Source organism: Podospora pseudopauciseta, chromosome 1 (assembly GCF_035222475.1).
Source record: "Podospora pseudopauciseta strain CBS 411.78 chromosome 1, whole genome shotgun sequence".
Classification (NCBI taxonomy): domain Eukaryota; kingdom Fungi; phylum Ascomycota; class Sordariomycetes; order Sordariales; family Podosporaceae; genus Podospora; species Podospora pseudopauciseta.
Window position 1 is genome coordinate 2,505,350 of NC_085892.1, and position 26,997 is coordinate 2,532,346.

The 26,997-nt window shown below is 51.6% G+C and overlaps 8 protein-coding genes and 1 non-coding gene across 9 annotated transcripts; 3 read left to right on the forward strand and 6 right to left on the reverse strand.

The window, feature by feature from the left end:
* Positions 1–4: 4 nt before the first annotated feature.
* On the reverse strand, positions 5–4,922 carry QC763_106820 (uncharacterized protein). The gene is made up of 3 exons (XM_062907260.1): positions 3,401–4,922; positions 2,341–3,345; positions 5–2,283 (listed from the first exon to the last, which is right to left on the reverse strand). The coding sequence occupies exons 1-3, from the start codon at positions 4,018–4,020 to the stop codon at positions 192–194; spliced, it is 3,717 nt and encodes a 1,238-aa protein (XP_062770191.1). The 5' UTR covers positions 4,021–4,922; the 3' UTR covers positions 5–191.
* Positions 4,923–5,396: 474 nt separating this feature from the next.
* On the reverse strand, positions 5,397–8,036 carry PIC2 (Cu/Pi carrier). The gene is made up of 4 exons (XM_062907261.1): positions 7,082–8,036; positions 6,662–6,954; positions 5,813–6,601; positions 5,397–5,752 (listed from the first exon to the last, which is right to left on the reverse strand). The coding sequence occupies exons 2-4, from the start codon at positions 6,941–6,943 to the stop codon at positions 5,678–5,680; spliced, it is 1,146 nt and encodes a 381-aa protein (XP_062770192.1). The 5' UTR covers positions 6,944–6,954; positions 7,082–8,036; the 3' UTR covers positions 5,397–5,677.
* Positions 7,414–8,929, forward strand: QC763_106840 (uncharacterized protein). Its single transcript, XM_062907262.1, has 2 exons — positions 7,414–8,155; positions 8,230–8,929. The coding sequence occupies exons 1-2, from the start codon at positions 8,090–8,092 to the stop codon at positions 8,650–8,652; spliced, it is 489 nt and encodes a 162-aa protein (XP_062770193.1). The 5' UTR covers positions 7,414–8,089; the 3' UTR covers positions 8,653–8,929.
* A 46-nt stretch (positions 8,930–8,975) lies between these two features.
* QC763_106850 (uncharacterized protein) lies at positions 8,976–10,401 on the reverse strand. Its single transcript, XM_062907263.1, has 2 exons — positions 9,735–10,401; positions 8,976–9,676 (listed from the first exon to the last, which is right to left on the reverse strand). The coding sequence occupies exons 1-2, from the start codon at positions 9,786–9,788 to the stop codon at positions 9,140–9,142; spliced, it is 591 nt and encodes a 196-aa protein (XP_062770194.1). The 5' UTR covers positions 9,789–10,401; the 3' UTR covers positions 8,976–9,139.
* A 638-nt stretch (positions 10,402–11,039) lies between these two features.
* Positions 11,040–14,612, reverse strand: QC763_106860 (uncharacterized protein). Its single transcript, XM_062907264.1, has 3 exons — positions 12,571–14,612; positions 12,212–12,512; positions 11,040–12,151 (listed from the first exon to the last, which is right to left on the reverse strand). Exons 1-3 carry the CDS (start codon positions 12,770–12,772, stop codon positions 11,527–11,529), a joined length of 1,128 nt encoding a protein of 375 aa, XP_062770195.1. The 5' UTR covers positions 12,773–14,612; the 3' UTR covers positions 11,040–11,526.
* A 1,261-nt stretch (positions 14,613–15,873) lies between these two features.
* Positions 15,874–15,972, forward strand: QC763_0008300. Its single transcript has one exon. It is a non-coding gene; the product is annotated as a tRNA-Leu (tRNA).
* A 480-nt stretch (positions 15,973–16,452) lies between these two features.
* CAP2 (F-actin-capping protein subunit beta) lies at positions 16,453–17,985 on the reverse strand. Its single transcript, XM_062907265.1, has 3 exons — positions 17,555–17,985; positions 17,070–17,500; positions 16,453–17,004 (listed from the first exon to the last, which is right to left on the reverse strand). The coding sequence occupies exons 1-3, from the start codon at positions 17,584–17,586 to the stop codon at positions 16,610–16,612; spliced, it is 858 nt and encodes a 285-aa protein (XP_062770196.1). The 5' UTR covers positions 17,587–17,985; the 3' UTR covers positions 16,453–16,609.
* On the forward strand, positions 17,812–19,744 carry ECM39 (Dol-P-Man:Man(7)GlcNAc(2)-PP-Dol alpha-1,6-mannosyltransferase; the record flags this gene model as incomplete). Its single annotated transcript, XM_062907266.1, has 2 exons — positions 17,812–17,985; positions 18,039–19,744. The coding sequence occupies exons 1-2, from the start codon at positions 17,898–17,900 to the stop codon at positions 19,742–19,744; spliced, it is 1,794 nt and encodes a 597-aa protein (XP_062770197.1). The 5' UTR covers positions 17,812–17,897.
* Positions 19,745–24,024: 4,280 nt separating this feature from the next.
* On the reverse strand, positions 24,025–25,627 carry QC763_106885 (uncharacterized protein; the record flags this gene model as incomplete). The annotated part of the gene is made up of 3 exons (XM_062907267.1): positions 25,411–25,627; positions 24,683–25,200; positions 24,025–24,606 (listed from the first exon to the last, which is right to left on the reverse strand). Exons 2-3 carry the CDS (start codon positions 25,127–25,129, stop codon positions 24,025–24,027), a joined length of 1,029 nt encoding a protein of 342 aa, XP_062770198.1. The 5' UTR covers positions 25,130–25,200; positions 25,411–25,627.
* Positions 25,628–26,997: the final 1,370 nt, after the last annotated feature.

A 26,997-nucleotide genomic window follows, 5' to 3' on the forward strand; every position in this document is an offset into this window, starting at 1 on the left:
GGGGGTGGTTTTATGTTTAGAGACAAAGTGGATTGATTGTTTGCTATAGAATAATAAACAAGGCAAAACAATGGGGGGAAAATTAAAGAAATCGGGGTATTTCTATCGCTATTTTCTATGCATCTTTTCAACAAAACCCTTTTCCCCCCTTCCCATGCCAATCTCTACATTCTTCATGACCCCCCCAAAACTCAAGCAGACGGCCCTCCGTCTCTCCCCTTATTCGCCATCCTCAAGCTCTCCTCCAACGCCCTCTTCAAATCTTCATCGTCCTCATCCGAATACTCATTCAACACCTCCCACGACTCGGAAACATCCTTCCCCTTCCCCTCCCGCGATCCGCTCTGCCGCGTCGCCCGCTTAAACTCCTCCTCCTGCAAGCTCTGTTTCTTGACATACTCGAGCACAATCTCCTCTTCCGTCATCTGCCGCTGGAGCTTCTCCTTGTCTTTTCTAAACTCCTTCTCTGACTCCTCCAGAGCTCGGCGAAGTTGCTCCTCTTCGTCGTCACGGTCATTGCTGTTTCGCTGAGGAGGCGTGCCGCCACTGTTCCCCGGCAGCTCAAACGCTTCATCTCGGGGACTCGGCACAGGCTTCCTCTGCAGATTCCTCAAGGCCGCCTTCTCATCAGCATAATAGGGCTGATACGACTGCCCCCGCTGATCAGCCTGCTCCTCCATCAAGCTCTGCCTCACCGCCTCTTCGATCAAAGCTTGGTATTCCTCATCCGTGATGTTGGTGAACTCCTCATCAGAGATATAATTCCCCTTGAAATCCACCGGCCACCCAGCGTCGAACTGCGGCGGCCTCTCGGGGGGTGTATTCTGCCCAGAGGCTCCCCGATTGTCCACAGCCTGGTTCTCCGCAGCCGCCAACGCCCTCTCCGCCGCCTGCCTCCTCATCCCCATAACACTCGCCCTAACCAGTTGCTCAATCGCCGCATCCTCCTCCGGATTTCCATTCGAAGTCCTCTGCACCGACTCCCGAATCGCAGCCTCAATAGCCTCATGATCATCCAGCGCCATCAGCATATTGTTCGTGCTAGAGCTCCCACTCCCTCTGCTCATCCCCCTCTCCGGAGGCGTCACATCCCCAGGTGACATCGGCGACGCCGCTCCTCCCTGATGCGTCCTCCTCCACTCCTCCTTTTGTCTATGCAACTCCTTTCTCTTATCAAAACTCAACCCCCTCGTCCTGAGCCATCCCGTCTTTGGCTCTTCCTCCTTGTTATTGCTTCTGCCCTCGCCGCTCAACTCCCTATCCTCATTCTTGATATCTTTATACCGGGAGTACAACCCCTTCAAATCATGCCCATCCTGCCTCATCTCCCTCCATCTCGCCAAGATATCCCTCCTCTCCTCCTCGGTCGAGAACTCGAGGTCCTCCTCCCCTTGCTTGGCCCGACTGGCAATGATGTACCCCATCACCTCCGTCTTGGAGAAGTAACTCTTCCTCATCTGAACTTGCACTCCCTGGGAGAAATACGCCGGGATCGACCACAAGGCAGCCGAGTTCTTGAGGAAGAACCCGCCTACTCCCTTGCCAAAACCCTTGACCAGGCCAACGGGGCCTTCCTTCTGTGCGCCTTTCCAGGGCTGGGTAAAGAGGCCAGAGACGCCATCATAGACACCCAGGCTGAACTCCTTGCCAGCTACGCGGACGCCGGAGCTGAAACCGGTGACCTTCTCCACTGGACGGACTGTCTCATCGTGATAGAGCTTTGGTGCGTTGCGAAAGCCGCGGGCGACGCCCAGGCAGAAGTTGGTGTGGACCTTTGCGCCCACGCCTAGGATGCGCATGGCGCCTTTGCCTGCTCCTACCGCAAGGTCGAGGTTGAAGGGTTCGCGGGTGGGGGAGCTTGAGCCCGATGCTCGGGTTGGGGGAGGGGAGAGCTTGGAGGAGGTGTCGGTCCCGGTGCCGGTGTCGATTCTGGTGAAGGCGGTGGGAGTGGTAGAGTTGGAGCTGATGCTGGCTGCGTCGGCGGCGTGGGAGGTGGTTCGTTGATGAGAGGAGCTGGGTGAGATGGTGGTGGCTGAGATGGAGGCTGCATCATCAACAAGGACGCTGTTTCTGTCGCCGACGATTGTTGACCTGGAGCTCGAGGCTTCACTGTTGCTGCTCTTTTCCTTGGCCTTTTTGTTTTCTTTGGCACCTTTGAAGACTTCTCTGGGGAAATCGGCCACGGCCAAGGTCAAGGCACTGAAGTCTCCAACGAGTGCCGCGGTGGCTGCTGAGACAGGGTCCCAGGGCTGCTCGTCTGTGTCATGTTCTACCGAGCGATGTCTGGTGAAATGTTAGCAAGATATCCTCAATAACAAATGAAGGTGGAAGGAAGCTTACAGCTTGAGATCCGTATACTTCAGCCATCCCTCCCTAACCAACACCGCCGCCGCCAGCGCACTCAACCTGACATGCGTCCTCCTCACCCTCCAAACAGCAACCCGACTCGGCGCAAGCGAGCATCTCATGTTGTCAGTATTCAAGAACTGATGGAACGTCTTGCCACCCACATCAGCCCCCTTCTCCGCCCTGATCTTCTGTCCGAGCTCCTTCGCCTTGGTCTGTGTACCCGGCTCCAAGCACTTCTCAATAGCAGCCGCGAGGTTCTCGGCTGTCAAAGTCTTGAACGGAATTGGTGCTGGCCCAGCACCAGACCTAGCAATCATGTTGCCCCAGAAGATCTGGTCTCCAAAGAAAGGCACAACGACGGTCGGCTTGCCAGCGTTGATGCCCGCTGCTGTGGTCCCCGCACCTCCGTGATGTACCACGGCCGCCACCTTCTTGAACAGCCAGTCGTGAGGACAGTTCCCGAGCATGAAGACATTCTCCGGAAGGCTCAGTGCATCTCCTCCGATGCCACCCCATCCCTTTGATACCAAAGCCCTCACCCCAGTGCGCTTGACGGCATCAAAGATCGTCTTGGTCAGCGCATCAGGGTCATCGACGACAATCGACCCAAAACCGATGTATACCGGCGGCGGTCCAGCATCCAGGAATGCCTTTAACGTCGGGTCAGGCTCGTACCCAGACTCAAGGTTCAGAAAGAAGAACCCCGACACTGACACCTCCTCACCCCAATCCGCTGGCTTGGGAATGAGAGCTGGTGACCAGCAGTACGTAGTCGGTATCCTCATCCGCGAAATCAACCCCGGAGCCCAAAGCAAGCTCAAGCTCTCCAAGTCCAGGACGTTTGTCCTAAACCGGTTGATCACATCTCCCAGCCCCTGCCAAGTCATCATCTCAACCAGGGTATAGGAAACATAATTGGTTAGGACATCATCCGCGTTGGTAGCAATGATATCCGCCAGCGGATGAGGAAACGCCCTTGTCGGTGTCCACGGCATCCTATTCCCACCTGTTAGCAAACCCCTCTCCCATTCAGTCCCAGTAAAGTACTCACGTAAACATGACATGCACCGGCACCCCCAACTTCTCCGCAATATGCACATGCGCAAAGCTCGGCGGGTTTGCAATGATCGCGTCCGCCACGAACGGCCTATCCCCCTCCCCGCCCTGCGTGATACAGCTCCTCCAGCACCCCTCCAGCATCTCCTCCACCCCCTTCCTCCTCCTCCTGATCTCCCCCTGCCTCAAGGCCTCGAAGCCAGGCATCAACCCTGGATGCTTCACCATAAACGCCATCAGCTCCGCCGGGTCCCCCCCAATGTCAAAAAACTCGAGGCCATTCTCCTCGACGAACTTCTTAAACGTCCCATGCGTGGCGATCCGGACCCTGTGGCCATATGTATCCCTCAGGACCAAGCCCAGCGCAATAAAAGGCTGGACATCACCTCTTGACCCGACAATCTGAATAACAACGTTAAGCTTTGGGGGCGGCGTCTGTCCCGGCAGACCACCAAGGTTAGGGGGGATATACGGCGGAGGAAGGGGACCAGAAGGCAAGGGGGGCAAAGGAGGGGGTTTTGACCTCTTGGCTATCGCAGGCGCAAGAAGCGTAGACAAGCGCCGGTTCTTCTCCAGCAAATGGATTGAGACGCGGCCAGTGGCTTCAACGGTCATGGTGTTAGTCGGCTGGCAAGAGATTACGTATATCCACGCGATGACATAGGTAATATGGTACAGAGGTAGGTTAAGAAGGGATTCTGGGTAGCGGTCAAGAAGAAAGAGGATCGCAAAAGGGGTGTAAGTAGGAATGGAATCGGGCGGGCATGGGCGAGGGTAAATTGTGATACTCACAAGTTACAGCAGCGTCGGCAGCGAATCCGTTTTGCGAGAGCTGTAGCTGATCATGGTGCTCGCCTTCTCCGTAAGCGGGGGGGGCTACATCCAGGTTCTCGTCCTCGCCTGCCATGAGATCTTCATGGGTTGGGATTGCGTTTGTCCTACGCGGGCCGTCTGACGGTGGCTGCTGAGCTTCTGACTGTTGCGGCTGTGAAGACAACCGCTGTCTAGACAGTCTGGAAGGTGATCTAGGCGGTACTGGTGGTGGCCCGGGACGGCCGGGATTGTCGTTGCCTGTCATGGTATTGGCGATGATGAGTGTGAGAGTGACAGGTACAACTGTCTGCGGATAGCGAACTCGACCAGTTGTATTCCAAGTATCTTTGTCTTGGGGATTCGGCTTCGAAAACAGTAGGAAAGTGAGAAAGGAATGCTGACGACAGCAAGCTGGTATATGGGTCGTAGGCTATGTCTGTCTTGTGTAAGGTGTGGGAGGTTAGGTAAGACAGGCAGGGCGACGCTGAAAGGAAGAGGGAGAGGTGAACGTAGTGGTCCGGTCCGTCGGGTTCAAAAGTCCTTCCCGGGTGTGGTATTTGATTTGTTGCTCGTGAGGTGCTGACCAACGAGAGAGATGGTCGAGGGAAGGCAGATGTTGTAAGAAGGGGCAGGCTGAGAAGATGATGCACAAGCAAGGTACTTTTTCCACGAAGAAAGCGAGCAGTGTCTTGATGAAACGGGACGGGATGAGGAAAAAAGTACATATACAGGGAAAGAGTTCACATTTCTCGAGGTCCTACCTGACCGATGTCATGCCCAAACACCGGGCGCTACGGTCGGGTCTAGCCACAGCCATACAAACCATCAAAGCTATACGCGGAGACGGAGCCTACGCAGTTGAGCCCCGTCTCCGCTCCACGGGCTCTGCGTTGTTGCTTTGATGCAGTGTTCGTTGGATGACGCAGCGAGTGTAAGTGTGGCGGGGCATAGAGCGGGAGCGGGCCTATCACTCCTGCGCACAGTGCCGACCCATTCAGCGGCTTGTTCCGGAGCCCTGGAACGGTTGGTGGTGCGCCGTTGGGTGGCATGTTTCAGGGGCTACCACGTATAAAACCGCACTGTGTGCACTGTGAAGCCCTACGCGCGTAAGGGGGGACCATCTCAAGAACTCGTTCCCAGGCAGCCTACGAACCTATTACGCGTATCAAACACACCACCTCCACTACTCAGCCTCACTTCTGAACATATATTTCGGCATAATCCGTCACTGGCTCTCGTCATGTTTTTGATGAAATGCGACATTAACACCGACTGGCTACCACATAATAGCAGAATGAAACCGACTAACAGCAACCAATCCCTTTTCGATAAAACACCACGAACTAAAAACGAATACACGGAAAGCAACAAGGAACAGGCCTGCTACGTCGACTCCTTGCGTTGAAAACACCCAACCCGCTTAACTATACTACCGTCATCTTCCTCAGAATGCCATCATTCAAGAGTGCTGGTCGTCCTCGGGCGGCGCAGCACCACCCGTCGTCGGCAAGCCCATGAAGATTTTGAAAGAGTCCTGAAACAGGGGTCAGCAAGCACATTCACAGGTCCTCGACAGAAAGACGCAAAAACTCACATAAATCATCCACTGCAAACCAGTGAGGGTACCAATCATGACGATTCTGACTGGCAGGCCGTTCCAAAGCCCCTTGAAGCCGATGTCCTTGTAAATTCTTGATGTCACAGCACCGAATCCCTCACCGGCCTTGCGGTAGGCATTCAGCTTGCTGACCATGACGTCGGCAGGATGAGACACGATGGCGCAAAGAATACCTGCCAGGTAACCACCAGCAAAGGCCACTCCCGTCTGCGCGCCCTTGCTGTAATCACTCTTCTGGCCAGGGAGGCGAGCGTAGATCATTTCGACAATGGTCTCAAAGGAAGCGAACTTCATCATAGTATAGGGGATTTGTCTTCCCCACAACGGGTAGAGACCCTTGTACAGGCCACCGACGCCTTCAGCAGCCGTGATGGTGCTCAGGCCGTTGAGTGTACCCGAATACTGGGACGGGATAGTACCCTGCATCCGAACCTTGATGGCCTCAAAGGGGCAGAGCGCGATATCGGCCAGAAACTCGGCCGAAGCCGAGGCAGACAGGTACAACGCAGTCTTGTACTTGTGAGCCGCCTCGGGGCCAGCAATGTCGGCATAGGTCTTCTTGAAGTATTCATACCAGCCGTACTTGAACGCACCCTGAGCCGAATAACCAACGAGGGTTGGACTCCAACCGACAAAGATGCCCCGGAAGCCGTCGGTTCGGAGGATATGTCTCCAGGCCTGGAAATTTCCTGAATAGAGCTTGGAGTCAATCTGGCGCCGAGTCTTGACAAGATCCAAGGGAGTGACTGCAGTATGGGTGAGACCCTATAATCATGGTGCTTGTCAGCTTGCGCTTCCAAATATTGCTCCCACCATGTTACTTACACAAGCCAGCAAGCCGCCGAATGTGCAGGCAGCGTAGTATTTCCCAGAGTAGAGCTCGATACTGCCGGTTTTAGACTGAGCCTTCTTGCTGGCGGCATTGAATTCTCGGCTGGCTTCCTCGCTGAGCTTTTTCGCCTTGCTCTTCGCATCATCGGCAATGGAGTAGGCAGGATACAAATCGAGGCGAGCCTCGAGGGGAGTTCGTGAGTTGGTTGGGCTTGGTGTCGGACCGCTACCAAAGGTCTTTTGGAGCGTATCGAACGCAGGGAATAGGGGCGCCATCTTGAGGGTTCCTGGTGTCAAGAAAATAAGGTGTAAGTGACAAGTCCAAGCACACAGGAGAAGCTGCTCCGATCCATGACATCCGCGCCCAAGCTGGATGGATGCAGTAACCAAACACACAAGGTCAAGCAAACGTACCGATTGCGATAATTAGATTGCAATAGATTCTAGGAAAGAAAATGTAAACGAGGATCAAATCTGATCGATCAACACGGTCGAAATCGCTACCGAGTAGAAGCTCTCAATTGAGGGAATATTTAGATGCAGCAATCCGGAGTTAAGAAGATGAGACGGAATCCGGGAAGGATCAGACGGTAGGATAATAACGTGCCTGTCAATAACAAGGAAGGCAAGGCTCAGTTACACAAAGTCCGAGCTGGCCGGCAAAGGTCGGGATCGGATGAAGGGTTACAAGATGGCTCAAACCTGCTACAAGATGCCTGGCGATACTCTCAGTTTGAATTTGTGATGCTTTATCCGGTTCTCCCGTTCGACCTTTCTGGATCCCATCCTCCAATTCAGCCAGTAGCGTTCAACATTCACATCGCAAAGTGCCAGTCAAGTGACGACATTGCCCGGATTCTGACAGCCCAAAACCGGTGACGTCGTTTGGCGGGGCAGCTTCAAGAGCCAACCACTTTATCGCGGCTTATCGCGAAGCCATAACGGCTGACTATGCCTATGATTGCTTGGTATGATTGACACTTTCGACCCGCTGTCGCAATGCAGTTGAGGAAGCAAGTCATTGCTGAGACTTTCACCGGCGATATCCGCTTCTCCTCTAACCATATAAAATCACGATATCTTCTCCCGTCGTTGTACATGAGCACCTGTAGAAAGAGGGATAGCTCTTGTTTAACCCCAGGAAACACAAGCACTGGCCACTTGAAGTATCCCCCACACATTAGCTAATTACATGTGATTGGCCCGCAGGGAGCACCCGGGCCACTGTCAAAGACTCGTTCCAGTCTCTCTGACGCTCACCTCATCCACCTTGACCGCCGGTGACCACGAACTGACACAGATGTCGGAGTGACCTCAACCTTTCGATTAACATTTTTTTTTTTTCTCGGCGCTACACTTGACTTTCACCGAAGCCTTTTTTCTCCCGGAAAATTTAGCAACGATTCCTACAATAAACATAAAATGGCCGACGTAATGTCTAAACCATCACAGCCATTCGTCTCCAAGTGGGCGTCCCGGTATCGCGGGGTAAAAATTCCTATTTTCCTCCCCTCTCATTATCATCATCATCATCTCTAACCTTCCCTCTCCCAATCCCATAGGCAACAGTAGAAGACCTCGACCCACCCCCCGCCCTCTCCCTCACCCCCTCCGACCCCATCTCCCTCGCCCTCCTCTCCGCCTTTGAGCGCGACTACACCCACCTTACCATCGTCTCCTCCTCCAACCGGGCCCTTTTGGGGTACATCTCCATCCCTCACCTGCAATCCCTCCTCGAGTCAGGGAAATGCAAACCCGAAGATGAGATCAGATCGGCAATGATTAGGTTCCAGCGCAAGGGGGCACGGTACACAGTCATCACCATGAACACTCCTCTCGAGGAGTTGGAAGGGTTCTTTGAGGGCAAGGACAATGGCGGGCAGAAGCAGGATTTTGCCGTGATTACGGATAGCGGGAGGAGGTTTGTTTTGGGGGTGGCGACGAGGGAGGATTTGGAGGAGTTTGTCAAGAGAAGGCCTGCGTAGAATGACTGAACAAGGGATGGTGTGGAGGAGGCGATATGTAAGAGAGGGCCAACGAAACAGAAGAGGGTTTTCATTACGGACTGGCGTTGAAGGTGGTCGCAAATTCAGGGGGGCATTCAACATGGAAAATGGGCATTGGGATTAGGAATGGGAGGGGGGTTGATCTCGCACAGAATACCCAAGCTATCATACACAGGGGGGCTCAGATTCCCCTCGGAGCTCGCGCATTTGGATTTATTCTCTTGCCCATAGGTGAAGGCAGTGATGTACATGGGCGCAATAGGCATCTGGAAAACTTCACCAGACGCACAAAGGTACTGTAGTAGCTTTAACTTGGGATGATGATCTTTGGGCTTTCCAACTTGTAGCAAACAAAAACTAGCGATACAAAACTCCTGCAGTACAAAACTCGCGTGCAAGACTACCTGGTACTCAAAGCCGATCTACCACCCTTCTTCTCTTCTTTTACTTTCTGACACTCCTTGATTTACTCAAGGTAGTCATAGTAAAGCTGCAACTCAACCCTCTCGCTCCCCTTGGCAATCACCACATTTCTCGCATACCTCCTCTTGCCATCGCTGCACTCCTTGAAACCCCAGATCTGAGTGGCGGTCCACCCGGCATCGTAGCTCTCGACATAGCTGAGGAGGTGAGTCTCGCCGTTGGGACCGCCCTTTTCGGCGTCGGTCTCGATCCAGCCAGACTTGAGGAAGTCGTCGGTGATCTCGGCGGTGGAGATCCACTTGGACTGGCCCTTGACGTGGCCGAAGAGCCAGTCGGAGTGGTCGCGGAAGGTGTAGTCGAGGCAGCGCTTCTCGGTCGAGCCCTTCATGCCGCCGGTGCCGGTCTGCTCGATCTCGACGTGGGTGAACTGGGTGGCCGAGGGCTCGGCCGGGGGGGAGGCGGGGGCGGAGAACTGCTTGATTTCGAGGGTCACGGTTGCGAGGCCGACCATCTTGCGGGTCATCCAGCCGACGCCTTGGAGGGCGAGGCCGGGCTCGATGGGGGTGGAAAGGGTTTTGTTCTAGTTTGAGGCGTTTAGTAAAAGTTTGAAGGAAAGAGAGGGGGATAGACGAGCATACCATAACCCACTTTCCATTGAGGTCACCAATGGTCTTGGAGGCGGGAGCGGCCATTTTGAACGGTATGTATGTGTATGTTGTGGTGTGTAAGTGATGGAGGAGATTTGGAGTAGTTCAAGGCAAGCTTGCGTTCTTTAATGGGAGAAGCACAAGTGTGTGGGGGTATACGTAGTGTGGTGTAAGATGGAAAAGATGGAATGGGATGTGAGACAGGAAAAGGCCCAACAAAGACAGAGGGACTCGGTTCTTATTATATTCCTACCTTTCTCCAGCCCTCTCTCTCTCTGGTCTTTCCCCTTCTTTCGATCTATACTAGCTAAAGGTCTTGGTACATCTGCTAGTGGGGTAGAGTTGTAAGATATGGTACCTACCCAAGCTTGTCACAAGGCGGGGAGTCGCAGCAGAGCGCTCTCATGAAACTGGGGGCCTGCGTGTCTGGGCGGCCGAGGTTGTGACTTTGGCTTCTGCTCTAACATATTCACAAGCATGCGCAAGTAAAACGCAAGGACAAGGCTTGCACGCGGGAAGCATTGGCTTCGGATGGATCCCCTGTTTGGAGGATATCGGCCGCGGCGGGCGATCCTAAGTATGACGCAGCGTTGCATGGCGCGGGGATTGGGGGGGGAGGAAGAGACTTCTGGCAGCTCGTTTTGTGATCGTGACCTCGTGGCCTCTATGGCTTGGTTTGTTTTGTGAGGCGTGAGGCTTGCTGCTTGCTTTGGTTGGGTTGATGCTTTGCTGCTGCGGCCGGCAGACCGGGACAAGACTTGCATTGCATGTCCTCCGAGTCCGATTCAGCGAAATGCCAAACATTGAACCAACACTATCAGACTAGTTTCACGCTCCGGAGAATGCCAGACAGACGGCCGCTGAAAACGGTGCTGATATTGGCCAAAATCGTATACGCGGTACATCCACTGGACCGCGTACCTCGACTCTTCCCGTCCAGATAAACTTTCTGCTATTTTCAGGAACCCTCTCGGGAGTCCCCGTGCGGTTGTGCCTTTGCATGTAACCAGTTATCTGGATCACTTCCCAACACATGTAGGTGTTGAAGCGTATCAACTTCATCTTCAAGAACGGGAAATCACCACGTCCCGGCCCCTAGTTCGTCAGGTCTCTGGTCAGGTTCATGCTTGATGATCAGGACAGCTCGAAATGAAGCGGGCCCTCCTCCCCGCCTCCCTCCTGCTCACCAAGACCAAAGCCAAGAATCCCACCATGAATAGTGCGGGGTAAAAATAGTGCTACCACCGAGGTTCCATTTTCCACGTGAAAGCGCTCTTGACAGTTGAAAGACCAATGCTGGCTTCACCTTCTGTGGCTGACAACAGTGCAGTAATCCAAAGATGAAGTTCAGGCCCATTGTTTGAACTCTTTGATATGTTTTGAGTATTATTCCAGTGTAGTAAGTAGTAGTATATGCTGTAACACCAGCTCATGCAGTATTAACCTAAACCGTTCCTTGCCTTGCCTTCCCTTCTCGATCCCCTACCGACCACAGCGCTAAACTAAAAAGAAAACAAAGATTATTCTGAGTCGGTATATCCTAGTATTACATTCGACGTGCCTCCCCCGAGCCTCCCAACTCCTAGGGGCAAGATGCGCCTCTCCCTCCCCCATACATTAGCTCCGCATCGCAAACCCTCGCTCGGTGACGGCCAGGTCACATTTCCCAAGAACCCCATCCATCACACGCCTTGGGGTTGTATTTTCCCCCGTTTCTCTTAAACGAATCCTAGACCATCCCTTCCCCAACTCCAGGACATCCACCAGGGTATATAAGAACTCCTCAAGGCCACCATTTCATCTTCTTATAACTCTCAATCACCTCCTCCACCAGCTCCTTCGAAATCTTGGGCTTCTCATACGTGAACCCAACCACCTCTTCTAACCTCGAGCCGTCCATGCTCAAGTCGGTATCTTTCAATAGCTCCTTCTCCATGAAAGGCGTCAGAGGTCCCGGCCTGGTGATCCCAGCTTCCGCAAGAAGATCAGCCCACGGTCCCAAAAGCTCATCGTTGACATCGTCCACAACACTGTCGAGGTTAAGCTTGGCGAATGTGCTGATCAACGATCCCTGGAAGCCCGTGCTGATGCCGAACACCTCCCCGATAATATCAGCCATGGTTCCCTGAGTTGTCACTCCCTTGTCGACCACGTTAAAAGTTGGCACCTTGCCCATCTTGCCGTCGTCCCACTTGGCCTTCCCAGCTGTGTACCAACCCGTGATGGCCCACAGAGCCCTCGAGACATCGTCAATGTGCACTGTGTTTTGGCGAAGGTCCTTTGTCCACAGCCACTTCATTTCTGACTCGAGGGCCTTGTACACCCTGGCCATGCAGAGAGCTGTAGCGACCCATTGAGACGCATATGGGCCGTAAACATGGGCAAGTCGCACAATGACGAGGTTCAAGCTGCAAACACGTTAGCCACTGTTCCAAAGCAAGACAAGATCATAAAGCAACAAAACATACCCCTCAATCTTGGCCAACTCCTCCTCAGCCTGCAGCTTGAAAACCGCAATCTTGCTCCAGGGCTTCAGCTTGTCCTGCTCCTTACTCGGTGACGAATCAGGCTTGTACACCATCCCCGTGCTCAACTCGACAAAGCACTTGACACCTCTCTTCGCCGCTTCCCTTCCTACATTCAGCGACAAATCAAACGACCGCAGCTTGTACACCTCATCCTCCTGTGAATAGCGAGTCTCTCCACCGCAGTTGAACACATAGTCAAATTGTTTCCCGTCCGCGCGGTCGAATATCCTAGGGAGCGATTCTGTTTGAACTGGTCAATATATGCGAGAAAAGCTTGGTAGGTTTAGAGAAAGACATACGCTCTCTGCTCGCATCTGCCTGCACAAACTTGGCGCCGGCACATGCTTCCTCAAACTCTGAAGGCAACCACGCGAGCTGCGGGAGCACCTTGTCAACGATGCGCACGTCGGACGCGAGATTACTTTTGTGAATGTGCTGGGCGAGGAACCGGCCAATGTAGCCAAGACCGCCGATGATCAACACCGACGGTTTTTCCGCCATGATGTCTCGTTTTTGGGGGGTTTTCGGTCTGTCGCTGCCGAAGTCTCGGAAAGGAAAGGGGGACGCAAGGGCGGGATCGCGCGGAGTGTACTTATTTGTATTTGTCTCTGGTAAAACCGGTGGCGTATGTGGTAGGTATTAAGTAGCTGTCTTTTGAAGCAAAATCGAGATACTATATGTGCCGTCTTTCGTTCGCGAAAATGGAGAGCAACCTGGACAACCTGGAAAGTCTGGGGTGCGCTGTTGAAAAATTTCGTGCGTGTTTGGGTCGGAGCTCCCGAATGACGCAGAGAACAGGGAGTTGGTGTGTGTGTTCGAGAAATTCGGGAGAAGGCAAACAGTCAGGGGTTTGTGTGGGAGAAAGGATTCTTGGTGGTCAAGTGAACACCCAGAGAAAGCGAATGGGAGAAGAGAGAGAGGGGGGGGGGGGGGGTTTGAGGGGGTTGAGGGGATGATGCCCAGGATATCAACCTCTACTTGTCGTTCGTTTCGCTCCACTGTTGCCGCGAAAACCGAAAAAAGGAATGCAAGCACCTGCACGACGGCGTGTGTGTTGCTGTGAGCCCAAGACTTTCTCCTTTGAGGTGCAGTTGATAGACTGGGTCCCGGGGTTGGTTCTCTCCACTGTTTCTTCCTGGTGACGGCTTTTTTGGGGCTTCAGGGCGTTTGAAGCAGGTTTTGAGTAAATATCGACCCCGTTTCCCTATTGCTGGCTTATTAATAGCTCGAGGTTGACAACAAAATGTGTGAAGGGAGAGCCGCCGATTCGAACGGATTGCCAAGCAGGGAAGCCCACTGTTGGATTTGATTGACTGGGGCTGCGGCGGGTGGAGTTCTTATGCAAACCGCAGATGGTCAGAAGACTGATATTACTTCGTAGGTTTTGCCCGAATTATAGCGGAAGGGAAGAAGGATAGCTGCGGTGTGGGTGATGGGGATCTGATATTGCGACCTTCTTCAAGTCACCAAGCATGGATGGATGGTACCCGTACGACCTGTCAAGAATTGGGTCGTCTTGTCTCGTCTTGTTCATCTGAGCTCTGACCTGCTGTCAGTCTGCAGGCCCGGGACGGTGTCTCTCCTTTCGGCCGCACGGGGTCCCCGGTGGACCTAGCTTGGCTTCAGCTGCTCCCGCCTCCTTCCCATCCCATCATCAACTCTCTGTTGAATCTTATTATTATTGCCTCGCTCGGTCCCAACGATTCTGCAAAAGAAAGTTGCAACGCTGTGTTCAGAAACAGATGCCATCAGGGGTCGCACAGCATCAACAAGAGACACGCCGGCACCGCCAACCCGAAACATAGGGCACACTACGTCCCACAGCCAACGCCCTGCCCCGCTTGATCATGGATGAGTCTCTCAGAAACTATCAGTCCTCACACGCAGCATCACGCACGAGACACAGCGTATCGCGCGGTTACCACGTCCGGCAAAAGGATCACCCAGAGAATGCAGCTTTGGGAGGTCTGTGTGGTTGCAGTTTTCGATTCCTGTCTATTTCTGCACCTCTGCATCTCTGGGTTAAAGATCGGCTTGGCCCTCCCAACCATCCCCCTTTTTGAGCCACACTGCTGGCCCCTTTACGATAAAAGCTGTCATGAATTTCTTCTTTCCAGCAGGTCACAAATCCATGATCGGTTGGGTCGCTGCACCGCGCCGTACACGGTATATCAATCGTCTCGCCGCCTCGGGTCGTCGGGGTTCATCCTAGAGGTCAGATGTTGCTGGAATATCCCGCTGAAATCTCAGCGGCAGCAGCCAGGAACAAGGTGGTGACGGCACACTCCGCCAAGGAGAATCCCTTCCCGCTCAGGGGCAAACACCTCCCAGTGATCCCACCTCCTGCATTAGGCGCTACTGATTCCTTCTGGAAGCCTTCCTCTATGGGCCAGCTTTGGGTTGCATGGCGTCTCCCATTGAAACAGTGTCTGAGTCAAGGTGCACTTTGGCAAAAAAGACACAACAACGGTTCGAGGTTTTACGAGCATCATGAAGTCGTGGATGCTGACAATCACCAAAACTGCCATCTGATACTCTTTGCAATTCTGGGTTCCGTGATTCAGGGGCATCCCGAACAAGGCTCTCGGTCTTGCTGCCAAAATTCTCAAGCCCGAGCTGATACAACAACAGATTACCGACCCGATATCCCGTGTACATCACGAGGCTTGTCAACCCAAAAAACACGACTGGCATTTTCACTAAACAGGGGACTTGAGCAAACTCCTGGTCAGTGCGTTTGATGATTTGCCAGGCATATCAGGCCAAGGTGCAACCCTCCGGCCGAGGCGACGGATACACCGGGATATTCTCATCAGCAGCAGCAGTGTACTGTGTCACGCTGGCGGGTGTCTTACTCAGTCACCTTACCTCGCTGATGATTACTATAGAGTTGCTTCACCGCAATTGTGGCCAATCTCTTAAAAGCCAGATTGGGACATGTTCGTCCCATTGTCATCAAGTCTAGAACTTTGAAAAGGTCAGCTTTCGGAGATACCAAAGCTCAAGATAATGGCCCCCAAAGTCTTCTAGAGTTGGTATTTGCCGTCATAAGCGAGGAAAGCTGTGGTGTCACACTTCGCCTGCCGGCACTCGTTCCTCCGAGTAAAAAGCAATAGACGAGGAGCAGACAACCAACGTTCATCATGGTGGCATCATGTTTCGTTAGTCAGTTGTTCATGACAAAGTCGGTGAGGATTACTAGTCCTGACAACCTCAAGAAAGGACTGCTCCTTCGGCGTTGGGGGAATTTCAAAATACATGCTACAGAGTAGGGCCGACGACGATAACTTCAGCTCACCGGAGGGACCCCCGATGTGGCATGCAAAGCGCGGCTGCTTCCGTTCAGTCGGTTCCCACCAACCTGGAACGAGTCCTGCAGATGTCGGTACCAGAGTCCAGATCGTCCTGGACCACCTGAAAAAAGCGTCGAGATCTTGAAAGTCCCTGGAGAGCCCCAGCCTCCCACCTCGTGCAATTAAAGAAAAAACCAGGGCCGCCGATCCGTGTCATATGCAGGTACCTTCCACGTGCGGTTAAAAACGTTCGGTCCTTGCTCGCCTTCGCTTGGATATCGTTGTTGAGTAAAAAGTGTCAAAAGTGATTGCAGACAGTGGGGTTCGAACCCACGCATCTCTCGATAATGGTGATAAAAGTTATATGTAACTTAAAACCATCGCCTTAGACCACTCGGCCATGTCTGCTTTCATGACAGATTTGGATACTAATGTTGCTTTTGGATCCATATCAAGCCTCTTTGGAAGGAGTGTTGTTGTTGCGAAGTCCAAGTAGAGCTAATCCCATACCGGCAATGACGGGGTGGCCAGACCCAAAGGGATTCCAATACCGGGGTAAAGGAAGGCCTGAAATAGGAACAGCTAATCTCCCCCACAGGGTCTCTTTGGCCTTACCAGGTGACGCAATACTAGATCTCTTCGGCATACCCAAAACGGTTAACGGTAACGGCAGCGAGGTTCTCGGCCTTGGTGTCGGCGGCCCGCCTGCTGCTGCTCCTCCTCCAGCTCGGCGCCATGTGAAATCATCACGGCCCTTTTTATTTTCCCAGCTGAAGCATCATTGTTTCGGGCCACCCGGAAACTAAACTGACACCTGCCCAAGACACCGGTTCAGCCTCTCCCACTATGGGGAAATGGCTTCAAGACCCCCGGGGTAATAAAACGATATATGATGTCAACAGCTTTGTCTTTGTTTTTTAAAAATGAATAAAAAAAAGATGTCAAACCTCGATGTCGCTAATTCAAAGACAACGAACCAAATCTACATGAGCGCCCGCCTCCTCATTACCACTTCATCGCATCACGACACATCTTCCCCCTGGTTCTATCTTCGCATACTCCCAATCAACTCCCTCTGTGTCTCCCTGTCCTTCTGCCCTTGGCTCAAGCTGCCAATGCTTCTCAGATCACCCACCACATCCTTCGCCTTGCCAAAGTAGACCTCCTGCAGCAGGTTCCTCATCTTGAGCTCCATGTCCTCGACAAGGCGGCCAATGTTGGCAATGTGGCTCTCGTCGCTGTCAACTGGGAGGTCCTGCTCCACCTGGCGCGTCATGTTGCCGGACAAGTCAACTTCGCCGAGGGAGGCGCCCTTGGTAGCAAGGGTAAGGATGACGGTGGAGGTGAGGCGGTAGTTGGAGGTGCGACCGCGCTCAGAGGCTTCAAAGACGTGGATCGAGTCCCAGACACCCGAGGTGGTAGCGTCGCCTTGTGGGGAAGCTGTTTATCACCTATTAGCACATGTTTTGTATTACACGCTCCATTGTAGAAAAAGAATCGCATACCCTTCTTCAACAACACCACACCAGCAAACCCATCATCCAAGTTCCAGAAATAAACCGAGCTCACCCCCCCCTCGTAATACAGTTCTCTGTAGACATCAAACGCCTCGTTGGCCTTGATTTCCATTTTTCTTACACGCTCGCCTGGAACGGCACCCTCGCCGGCGCCTTCATTGCTGCCTCCTGCGCCAACACCGCCAGCGCCGGCTTCATCGAGGGGGGGGTCGAACTGGTTGGACCAGGGGGAGCGGTAAGAGTCACCGTCACGGTTGTAATCGCAGAGGAGGTAGTCACGGCCGGTTTGCTTGCAGCGCTGGACGGTGAGCGGCTGGTCGACAGAGGAGAGGAGCTCCTCGGCGAGGTCAGGGTGGAGGGAGATGATGTTGGAGAGGTGGTCACCGGTGTGTTTTGGGTTGAGGCGGCGGAGGAGGTCCCTGTTTGTTGCTGTTCAGTATCGGGATGAGCTAGGTGGGAGGGGGCAAACCTACAGTGCACAGTCGAAGGGGTCTTGGGAAGCCATTGTGACGAATGGTTTCTTTGGTTTGATTATCAGCTGGAGCTTGTAGGTGACCTTTGGGTAGTTCAACGTCCAGTGGGGTCGGGGTCGGAGGTGAGCTCTCCCCAGACACACGGCGGCGGCGGCCTGAAAGCCGTTGTGGAGAAACCAATGGCGGGGTTTGGGCTGTCAAGGGTGGGCTCGTGCGCTGCTCCAGCGTTTCGGACAGGGTCCCCTAATTGCCTGCCGGGCTGCACCTCAACGTCAACAATCTTGGGTTCTTGAACATTCTTATCCAAATCAAGGGATGGTCTTGATGCTCAGGAATTGGCATCATGGCTTCTCAAAATCTGCCCTCAGAGGGTGCAGTAGTGAGGAAAAATGAGAAGGCATCAGGTCCCGGCCTTGATTCTAACGGTCCAGGTTTGAAGTTGCTGGGTGAGTGAATGAGTTCAGGTCAACTAACAAGATCATAGACACCATCCTCTCAGCTTCCATACCAGCCCTCATTCTCGTCCATCTCATAATGGCTCCTTACACCAAAGTTGAGGAATCATTCAACATTCAAGCCACACACGATGTGCTTGTCTACGGAACCCCCAGTTCAAACATCCACAGCAGGCTGTCCCACACCTACGACCACTTCACATTCCCCGGTGCTGTTCCACGAACCTTTGTCGGCTCGGTGTTGTTGGCCGGTATATCACAACCCATCATTCTCATTCTAGGCTTCCAGCATGCACAGCTCATCATTCGTGCCTTGCTTGGTCTATTCAATGCCTTCAGCTTACATATCTTCACCCGCAACCTTCGCCAAGCCTACGGCCCTGCTGCAGCAAGATGGTATCTCCTCCTCCAAGCTAGCCAGTTCCACGTCTTATTCTATGCCTCACGCACTCTCCCGAATATGTTCGCCTTTGGCCTCACCACCCTGGCCAGTTCTTACCTGTTACCAAACCCCAAGAACATCAAATCGACACCCCGTCGCCAACGTCTAGCGATAACAATGTTCGTCTTCGCGGCAGTCATCTTCCGCTCTGAAGTTTCCCTGCTCCTTGCTACCAACCTCCTTTACCTCGTCTTGCTGCCTGCCATCTCCATCGAACAAATCATCTTCCCCTTTGCGGCCTCGTTCGCCATTGCTTTGGCAAGCTCAGTCCCAATCGACAGCTATTTTTGGCAAAAGCCCGTATGGCCGGAACTATGGGGCTTTTACTACAACGTCGTCGGGGGCAACTCCTCAAACTGGGGGACGTCACCATGGTATTACTACTTTGTCTCGGCTCTACCAAGACTACTCGTCAACCCACTTTCTTGCACAGTTCTCATCCCTTATTCGCTATACCACCCTGCCTTGGCGCCCGCAGCGAAGAAACTTGTCATTCCGTCATTACTCTTCGTCGCCATCTACTCGCTCCAGCCCCACAAAGAAGCGAGGTTCATCTTCTACGTCGTCCCCTCCCTCACAGCAGCCGCTGCCCTCGGCGCTGCTACTCTCTCCCGGAAATCGCAAGTCCTCACTCTTATTCTCTTCGCCTCAGTGCTCGCATCATTCGCCATCTCAACTGGGATGTTGCTCATCTCATCACTCAACTACCCCGGCGGCGAAGCCCTTTCGTACCTCGCCACCTCCCTGGCTGAATCACCATCCACCAGCTCAGGGGAGGTAGTCCCCATTCACGCAGATGTCCTCTCCTGCATGACGGGTGTCACCCTCTTCGGGTCTTCCTCCGCGGCGGGATCGGCGTTTCCAAAGCTGGAGCCGGATGGGGGGTTGATCTTTCATGAGAAGGGCAGCCGGGGTAAGGGGGTTGTTATCAAGGTTGATAAGACGGAGGATGAAGGCGATCTAGTGCATGAGGAGTTTTGGAGGGGGTTTAGGTATGTTTTAACGGAGGATCCTGACAAGGTGAAGGAGAGGAGTAAGGGGGTTGAGTGGGAGACTGTTGGGGTTGTGAGGGGGTTCGGGGGGGTGGAGGTGTTGAGGCCGGGTCAGGAGGGGCAAAGGGGGAATGTAGGGGAGGTAGTAGGGAAGGGGAGGGTGGTGGAGGCGGTGAGGGATAAGGTGAGAGGGTTGACGGGCGGTTGGTGGGTTGGGCCGGGGATGGTAGATAGGATTTGGATTTTGAGACGTGGGAGGGGTGGGAAGGCGGGGTGGAAGGTACGGGAGGAGAGTTCATAGGTTAGGGGGTGTATGTTGTCTGATAAATGATGGTTTCGTCTACCAAAGGTACTCGAATACAAGACGTCTGTTTTTTAACTTTGCTAGCCCCTAACCAGCAGTACCAGCCCTCCAAAGAGGCGCTATTTACTTCGCCGACAACAAATAATTGAAGTCAAGCTTATTACGCCAAGTCCCCCGCTGCTCTGACTCTCTTTCCGACGCGGCTTTGAGTTTGTACGCATAGGCTTCAAGCTAAGCAAGCCACTAGATTACCTTGGTCCTGCTTGGGGCTGTGCAGCTGGCTTATAAGGTTCGATCTTAGACTGGGCTTTTGGCGAAGTAGTGGACTCAATGAAGCTCGTTGGGTGAACTCACCTTGCCCAGGTATGGGCCTTCGCTTCTAATTTTGTCGATCCTGAGGAGAGGATCTCCGAAGAGAACATTCCATATTTTTTCCTTCATTCTCACTCAACATTGAATTGGCCATGCCTGGATGCAGTGAAAGAAAAGAGAGGGTGTGACGTTTGTAGGCGGGTGGTGCAGTTAGAAGCCTGTAAGTCAAGCTGTGGAAGGCATGTGTTCAATCCTGCGGAATAGGAAAAGAATGTTCTTCTTGCATCTTTTTGAAACAGATATCATCTGTGATATAGGGACTCGAGAAAGAGGCCCATGCTAGTCAAAAAAGCTTGACTGGGGAAATAATAGCCAAACAACTCGGCCTTTGATAGATCAACTTCGAGATATGACACGTGATTAGTTTGACAGCTGTGACCAGGCCCGATGGGACTAGTTTAACTTTTGGCAGGCTAGAGGGTATATAAGATCCTTTTCCGAGAGCTTCTTTCAGCGAAGTAGCTGGTATTACAACTTCGAGCTCACCACTCGACCCAGCAAACCGGCCCTGGCAACAGGGCCACCCACGCACTTGGATAATTGTGCCTTCGCTTTTGCATTTTTTCATCACGACATCTCCAAAGGTCTCTCGGACTGCATGGCATGGGTGGGGGCGAGGCAGCTAAGGGGCTAGATAGCTAGTACTTTTCTGTAACTTTGGCGTGAATGGCTGCGTGGCAGGCAATACCTAAATCGGGAGCAATTTGAACGCTGTGCTTTCGAATCCAGGAGCGGCGGCCTTGCGGATCGTCTCAGCCCGAACCTCGGACAGACCTACAGAGCCGATTCTCCAGGGCTCCTTTTTCCATGTTTTTGGCGTGTGCAGAAGACGGGAGACAGGTGCGAAGGGGCTGCTTAAAACTGCCTTACGTCTATCTGGCCTGAACAATTGACAAATAGTTTCAGGAAAGTTTGTCAGCGAAGTAAGGTAGCTAATTCACTTGATTATTTGAGAGTTAACTTCCTTGCCCGGATATGGGCCTGCCCTTTTATTTTTGGAGACATATATGACTTCCCTTTTCTTCCAGTTTTGGATTATCCAAACACCGTCAATACACTCGTTTGTCCGGGAAGATGTCTGTCGGTAATATTGGCTGGTAGGTGGTGTAAGCTCCTGCGCATCCGAACTTCACCTTCGCTTTTGCTTCCTAGCTCACCTCTAACCCTCTCTTTTTTTGCCCTCTTACACAACGTGGAGAATGGAGACCGGGAACAGCACACCTCACCACAACCATCTTCATGTAAACAAGATGTCCAGCGCATACATCTGTATTTGAAGCAAACTTTCGAAGCGGCTCGAGTTCAAATGTCTCTTTTTGCCTGTTATCTCTTTTTTCATTGGCTGTGAATCCCAAACCTTTGGAGCACAAGAGCCGCTAGGGAATCCGTCCTCATTTTCACAGGAGGGGCACTTACTGCACCACCACAACAGGCTGCAATTGAGTTGGCTATATCATCTGATTTTCTGTTGAGGCTAAACAGCGAAGTAGCTGGTATCAAATTGAGTATATCATACTGCAACATATAAATCCTCGGATCACCACTGAGGGCTTCGGTTCTCACCAGACATCTACCTGTTTGCAAGTAGATAATCTCCTTCGCTTTTGCCATGGCAACCGAGCCAGGGAGGGGGGGAGAGAACTTCGCATTCTTTTGGATGTCAACTCTCATCCTTCTGTCTCTTTTTCCTTTTTTGTCCTTTGAGGCTGCGTGGGAGGGCTAACATGAGGAGAGAGATGTCCTCAATTTCATACCAAGACCCCAGCACCACCACCACCACCACTTGGGGACTTTGGGCTATGAACTTTGTTTCCGTCAGAGACTTTCAGCGAAGTAGCGTCCAAATACTATCATTCGAGTTTTCGAACAATCTGTGAGGTCTGGGGGTTCAAGAATACCTCGAGGTATTCGCCTTCGCTTTCATTTTGTCTTGCCCACAAATCCAGAGGCTAGCCACCTCAAGGGCTAGCAGGGGCAGCAATCGATACTTAGATCAAAACACTATTTTTGACCTCTTAACGCAAGCGGATGTGTGCATACTTTATTTTGAAACGTCGTGTGTTCGAATCTCTGTCTTCCCAGTTGCATTTTTCTTCTTGTCCAGGGTGTGACCAAGTAATGGTTTTTAGTGTTGAAAGATGTCCTCAATCTGTGCCGAGACCAACATCTATTTACACCACCTACCTAGGCACACACCAGCACTGGGGATATCATCAGTGTTTCCGGCACAATCATCAGCGAAGTAGCCTAAACATGCCATCTTATGATGAGTACTTGATTGCAACGGATAACCACTGGGCCAGGTCACGGTCACTCTTAGACATCTACTTGTAGATGTTCTAGGTCCTTCGCTTTTTCGCAGTGTGCTCTCATTGTCGCTAGTGGCTGGCAATGCTCACAACTTTCCACTGCTTTTTAGCAACATATTTCCAGGCACGCTAATGCAGATGTCTGTATGCAAACTTGAAAATAAGACGTCCTGCGTTCGAGTCATTCTTTTGCTTCTGCATTGTCTTTTGTGTGTTTAGGGGGGAAGATGTCCTCACTTTTTGCCAAGACCCCGCCACTTACATCCACTGGAAGCGTTATATAGTGACCTGGGGATATCATCTTTGTTTCCGGAAGAGATATCAGCGAAATAGCTGGAATAAGCCACCTTTGTATGATCTACCATTATATCTACGGATGACACTGCGGGCCTGGAGGCATTAAAGGGACGTCTACGAGTAGATGTTCTCCTTTGCTTTTTGCTTTGGGCTGAGATAACTCCCATCATGCCGGGATGACTACTACTCTTGCCCTCACCCCTGGCTATGTAGGGCTTCCGGTTAATTTAGCATACATGTATGCGTCTCGGTGAGAATATAAGACGTCTCTATTCGAATGTTTGTTGCTGCGATTGTTTTTTCTTTTTCCATACTAGAACTGCTTTTGGGGCTAAGAAAAGATGTCCTCAATCCTCGGTCTGGCTAGGTAGCCAAGGCCTGTGGAGTCTGAGAGGTGGGCAGGTAGGAAGGGATATCATCGACTTTTCCGGGCATGTCTTTCAGCGAAGTAGCTGGTATCAAACAAACTTATCAAGAACGTGATGACAGTCTGGGTGGCTTAATGCCCCTAGGATGTCACCGTCGCTTTTGCTTTTTATGTAGTTACTTTACAGCTAGACAGGATTACGCAAATCAGGGCTTCCGAGACGGTCAGCTTCCAGTCAAACACATCACAGAGGGTTCTTTTAAGTGGTTTAACCTAGCGGGCTGCGTCTGGATGTAAAGTTAGAGACGTTCTAGTTCCAGTGTGTCATGTTTCATCGATTTTCTCTTTTCATGGTCAAGGTGTGTTTGGGGCGAACAAAAAGATGTCCTCAAATCCACCTTTAGCTTAGCGGAGATAAGGGGCATCAGATGGGTGGAAGTGAAGGGGGAAGAAGAAGAGGGTATATCAACTTGTTTTCTGAACTCAATTATCAGCGAAGTTAGCTGAATCCATACATAACTTACCTGAAAAAGCGGCCTTGGGGGATTTTGACATCTGTAATGATGTGATTGCAGGTGTCACCTTCGCTTTCCTTTTTCCTCTTGTCATCATATGTTGGAAACAGGACAGGGAGTGGTCCCCCATCTTCCAGCAAGGCCATCTTGTGGACGAAGTTTCAATACGAGGGTTGGCGCAAACATATGCATTTCCATCTATTTTCAAGACGCCATGGGTTCGAGTTTGCATTTTTTCTTTTTCGATTCGCTATCATCAGATCTGGAGAAGGGTGTATGCGGTGGTGGAAAAAGCCGTCCTCAATTCTTGGCTACCTGTAAAATCTTCTCGGACTGGACTGGCCTGGGGCTTTCACATGGAATACCGAGGGCGATAATATCTGCTTGATATATGCAACTCTTCCATCAATATCCTCACTACTCATTTTCCTCCTGTTCTCCTCGAATTCTGTGCGCTGCCACCCGCTCTTTGAGACTACCTTTGAGAGCATCCCACAAACTGAACACCAAGGTAACATGGCCTAAAAATAAGCAAACTGCCTGGTCAAGCTCATCAATTTTGTAAGAGCTTTTCGGAAAAGCCATAGATAGCCTGAGAGCCAAGCTTTGATTGCTCGACATGTACTTGGTTTCGGTCGCCCCGCCCAGAATAATGATGGCCACTTGGATGACGAGAAAGGGAATAGATATGACAGGCCATATAGCATCAAACCAACCCTTAACTGTGAGGGCTAATTTGACTCTTGCAAGATCAAGCCATTTTTGTATTGTGTGTAAGGGAATGCGTTCCTGCGTGGCATTTGACGAGGAGGCGTTGAACAAAATGTCGCACTGATGGGACGCAAGTGAAGTAATTTGACTCAAGACTGCCAGCGCAACAGCAACGATTAAAGTCGTCATAATACCGGTTATGACCGGTACGTCAAAGTTATGACAGAAGGGCCTCACCATGTTGCTCTCGTCGATTGGTACATTCCATCCGGTTTTGATTACTATGGCCTGTGGGCAATATTCAGCTCCTGTCTCAAGATTTCTCTCCTTACTCCAACGGAAAGAAAGAAGTTACTACACTTACCCACTCTGGCGACCAAGTAAAAGCAGTCACCACTAGCACTATCAACGCCCTTTTCATCTGGCCCTTCCAAGTTGCCAACCCAAAAAGTGCGAGGCCGAAGCCAGAGAATGTCTCGCACACCGTCAATGGCGCTTCAAGGGCGGATGAAAATTGTTGAGAAGATATGTCGGAGCTTGTCAACAGAGTCTTGAGACTCGACGTTGATGAAGATGGTGCTTGAAAGAAGATCAAATTGTACACATGGCCAGCTGCCACCGCTGGGATGGTAAGTGCTATGATGAAGTCAGGCGAGATGGTGTTGGAGCGGGAGTATTTGGGGTTGAACGTCCATGTAACAAAGAGGGAGAGGAGGATGCAGAGCCAGCCGCCCATGTTCCCTGGACCATAGAGGGAAGACACATTGCTGAATCTGTCGAGGGGGTGGTGGCTTTCACCGGAAACATTCATTATGCCCAGAAAAGAATAAAGACCAAGACTTTGTAGCTTGTTGTCATAGGAGAATGGATTTAGTCAAATGTCTGTCAATGTGTGGAACATGAAGCTGGGTAAGCAGGGGGTGTGGGCTTTTTAAGAGGGGAAGTACTTGTACTCGACCAGCCTGGTTGCTATGCTGGAACTCAAGGCATATCGGATATAATCATGCCGCGATGATGAACTGGGGGCTGAGCTGAACTCCCACATCCTCGTTAGCCAATAGCCATAGCACGATATACAACAGCTAACTTCACCTATTCTCACTGTGCCTCACTCGAGATGATGCTACAGCTTTGAACCGGGACAGTGCCTCGAAGAAGGTTGCATCGAGCGGGAAATCGGCGCTGGCCAGACTCTGAAGCCCGACATGCCTTGCGGCTGGCTCCAGGTACCAAACAGGCATTGGCAGATGGGAAACATGGCCGTGTCTGAGTCTCGTTGTTCGATTATGAGAACTTTGTTTCATGCTTGTTGCAAACCTAAGTAGGAGCCAAGAGATGTATGGCACGTGAGTGGCGTTCTCTCTAGCCTTATCAATTACTTTTCCGACCTTCAATGTCAGCGAAGTAGCGAACTACATTCTCAGACGATTTGAAATTGTATCTTCGGATACCTTCGCTTTTTTTGCACTTTTCCAGACATATCCAGGCTCAATATCAACATGCCCCCTTCTTTTTGGCATTCCTATCGCGCTCTCGTGGACAGGACAAGCCCAAGCAACCGCCATTTCTCTTTTTACTGGGTCGCTGACATGGTTGGACGTGTCTCACCTCAAGCTAGAGACGTCAGAATTCGAATCAGACATGTCCCCAACTTTATGTCTTTTTCCCAATCTCTCTTTTGCAGTCTGCAACTTTCACAAGATGATATAAGACTGCAGTTAATGCGGCGTCATTGCTAAAATGCCTTAACCAACTTTATTCTTACCTAAGTGCTCTTTCTCTCTTGTTCACATGTCAGCACGTGCCGCCAGCCTGTGACTAGGGTATACAGCCTCCCTTTCCACACCTTACTTCCAGCGACGTAGTGGAAAATTAAAATAGGAATTTACCGTGTCCCCCCCTCGGGGGAAACACCTTCGCTTTTGTTCACATATTCTTTTTAGAAGATCAACAAACAGATCTTCTCACCTCACGATCTTCAACACCTAACTACGCCAGCAAAGCTAGCAGAGGCCACGCTGGGGCACCTCAACCCCTGGTCTCTGAGGACAGGTGTTGTGGCGCAGACAGCTGGATGCCAGCACAATAAAAATGTTTTTGAGCTTGGATATCGCTGTTCGAATTCAATGACTTGATTATCATGGCATGCTTTTGTTGAGTCAAGTTCGCTTTTAATGAATGCTTGAATGCACTGGGAGTTGATGTGTATTTTCTTGTGAGCGACAGAGGGTTGTTTTCTACAGCGATATGTACATATGATTGACCAACTGGCATGTTATTTATAAGCTGGGTTTGCTTATCACATATTTGATAATGGAAAATCTTTATTTCCCTTGGAGCGGGGGAGATGTTGGGTAGAGCTGTCATACAGAAGATTGTGATGAACTTGTCGTGATGGCGACTGTGGAGTGGATGTGGGTGACTGCTGGCTGTGTTATCCCCGGTGTAAGATGCTTAACTCCGGGACTGGGTCTTGGCAGCTGTGATGGTGCTGGTTTGGAGTTGGCTTTATTGATCTTCAAGAGTCTGTAAAACCAAAAGGCTTGGTTTATAGAATGTTGTTTTTTTGGTATCTTTTCGTTTCACCTCGCGAAGGCTATCATATTTGAGAGCAATATGTGTGTTGCGAATTGATTACAGTAAAAGTCCAGTTGTTCAGGGGTAAGGCAAGCTTTCATT

Excerpts from the sequence above, each read along its gene's own strand:
- QC763_106820 (XM_062907260.1), bottom strand. The coding sequence starts at position 4,020 with ATGACCGTTGAAGCCACTGGCCGCGTCTCAATCCATTTGCTGGAGAAG. Across the intron at positions 3,346-3,400 it reads CCGGTGCATGTCATGTTTAC|GATGCCGTGGACACCGACAA; the intron begins GTGAGTACTTTA and ends AGGTGGGAATAG. Across the intron at positions 2,284-2,340 it reads AAGTATACGGATCTCAAGCT|ACATCGCTCGGTAGAACATG; the intron begins GTAAGCTTCCTT and ends ACATTTCACCAG.
- PIC2 (XM_062907261.1), bottom strand. The coding sequence starts at position 6,943 with ATGGCGCCCCTATTCCCTGCGTTCGATACGCTCCAAAAGACCTTTGGT. Across the intron at positions 6,602-6,661 it reads TCGGCGGCTTGCTGGCTTGT|GGTCTCACCCATACTGCAGT; the intron begins GTAAGTAACATG and ends CCATGATTATAG. Across the intron at positions 5,753-5,812 it reads GTTTGCAGTGGATGATTTAT|GACTCTTTCAAAATCTTCAT; the intron begins GTGAGTTTTTGC and ends CCCCTGTTTCAG.
- QC763_106840 (XM_062907262.1), top strand. The coding sequence starts at position 8,090 with ATGGCCGACGTAATGTCTAAACCATCACAGCCATTCGTCTCCAAGTGG. Across the intron at positions 8,156-8,229 it reads GGGCGTCCCGGTATCGCGGG|GCAACAGTAGAAGACCTCGA; the intron begins GTAAAAATTCCT and ends CCAATCCCATAG.
- QC763_106850 (XM_062907263.1), bottom strand. The coding sequence starts at position 9,788 with ATGGCCGCTCCCGCCTCCAAGACCATTGGTGACCTCAATGGAAAGTGG. Across the intron at positions 9,677-9,734 it reads TCAATGGAAAGTGGGTTATG|AACAAAACCCTTTCCACCCC; the intron begins GTATGCTCGTCT and ends GCCTCAAACTAG.
- QC763_106860 (XM_062907264.1), bottom strand. The coding sequence starts at position 12,772 with ATGGCGGAAAAACCGTCGGTGTTGATCATCGGCGGTCTTGGCTACATT. Across the intron at positions 12,513-12,570 it reads GGCAGATGCGAGCAGAGAGC|AATCGCTCCCTAGGATATTC; the intron begins GTATGTCTTTCT and ends CAGTTCAAACAG. Across the intron at positions 12,152-12,211 it reads GAGTTGGCCAAGATTGAGGG|CTTGAACCTCGTCATTGTGC; the intron begins GTATGTTTTGTT and ends ACGTGTTTGCAG.
- CAP2 (XM_062907265.1), bottom strand. The coding sequence starts at position 17,586 with ATGGCTTCCCAAGACCCCTTCGACTGTGCACT. Across the intron at positions 17,501-17,554 it reads GACCCCTTCGACTGTGCACT|GGACCTCCTCCGCCGCCTCA; the intron begins GTAGGTTTGCCC and ends AGCAACAAACAG. Across the intron at positions 17,005-17,069 it reads TGTGGTGTTGTTGAAGAAGG|CTTCCCCACAAGGCGACGCT; the intron begins GTATGCGATTCT and ends GGTGATAAACAG.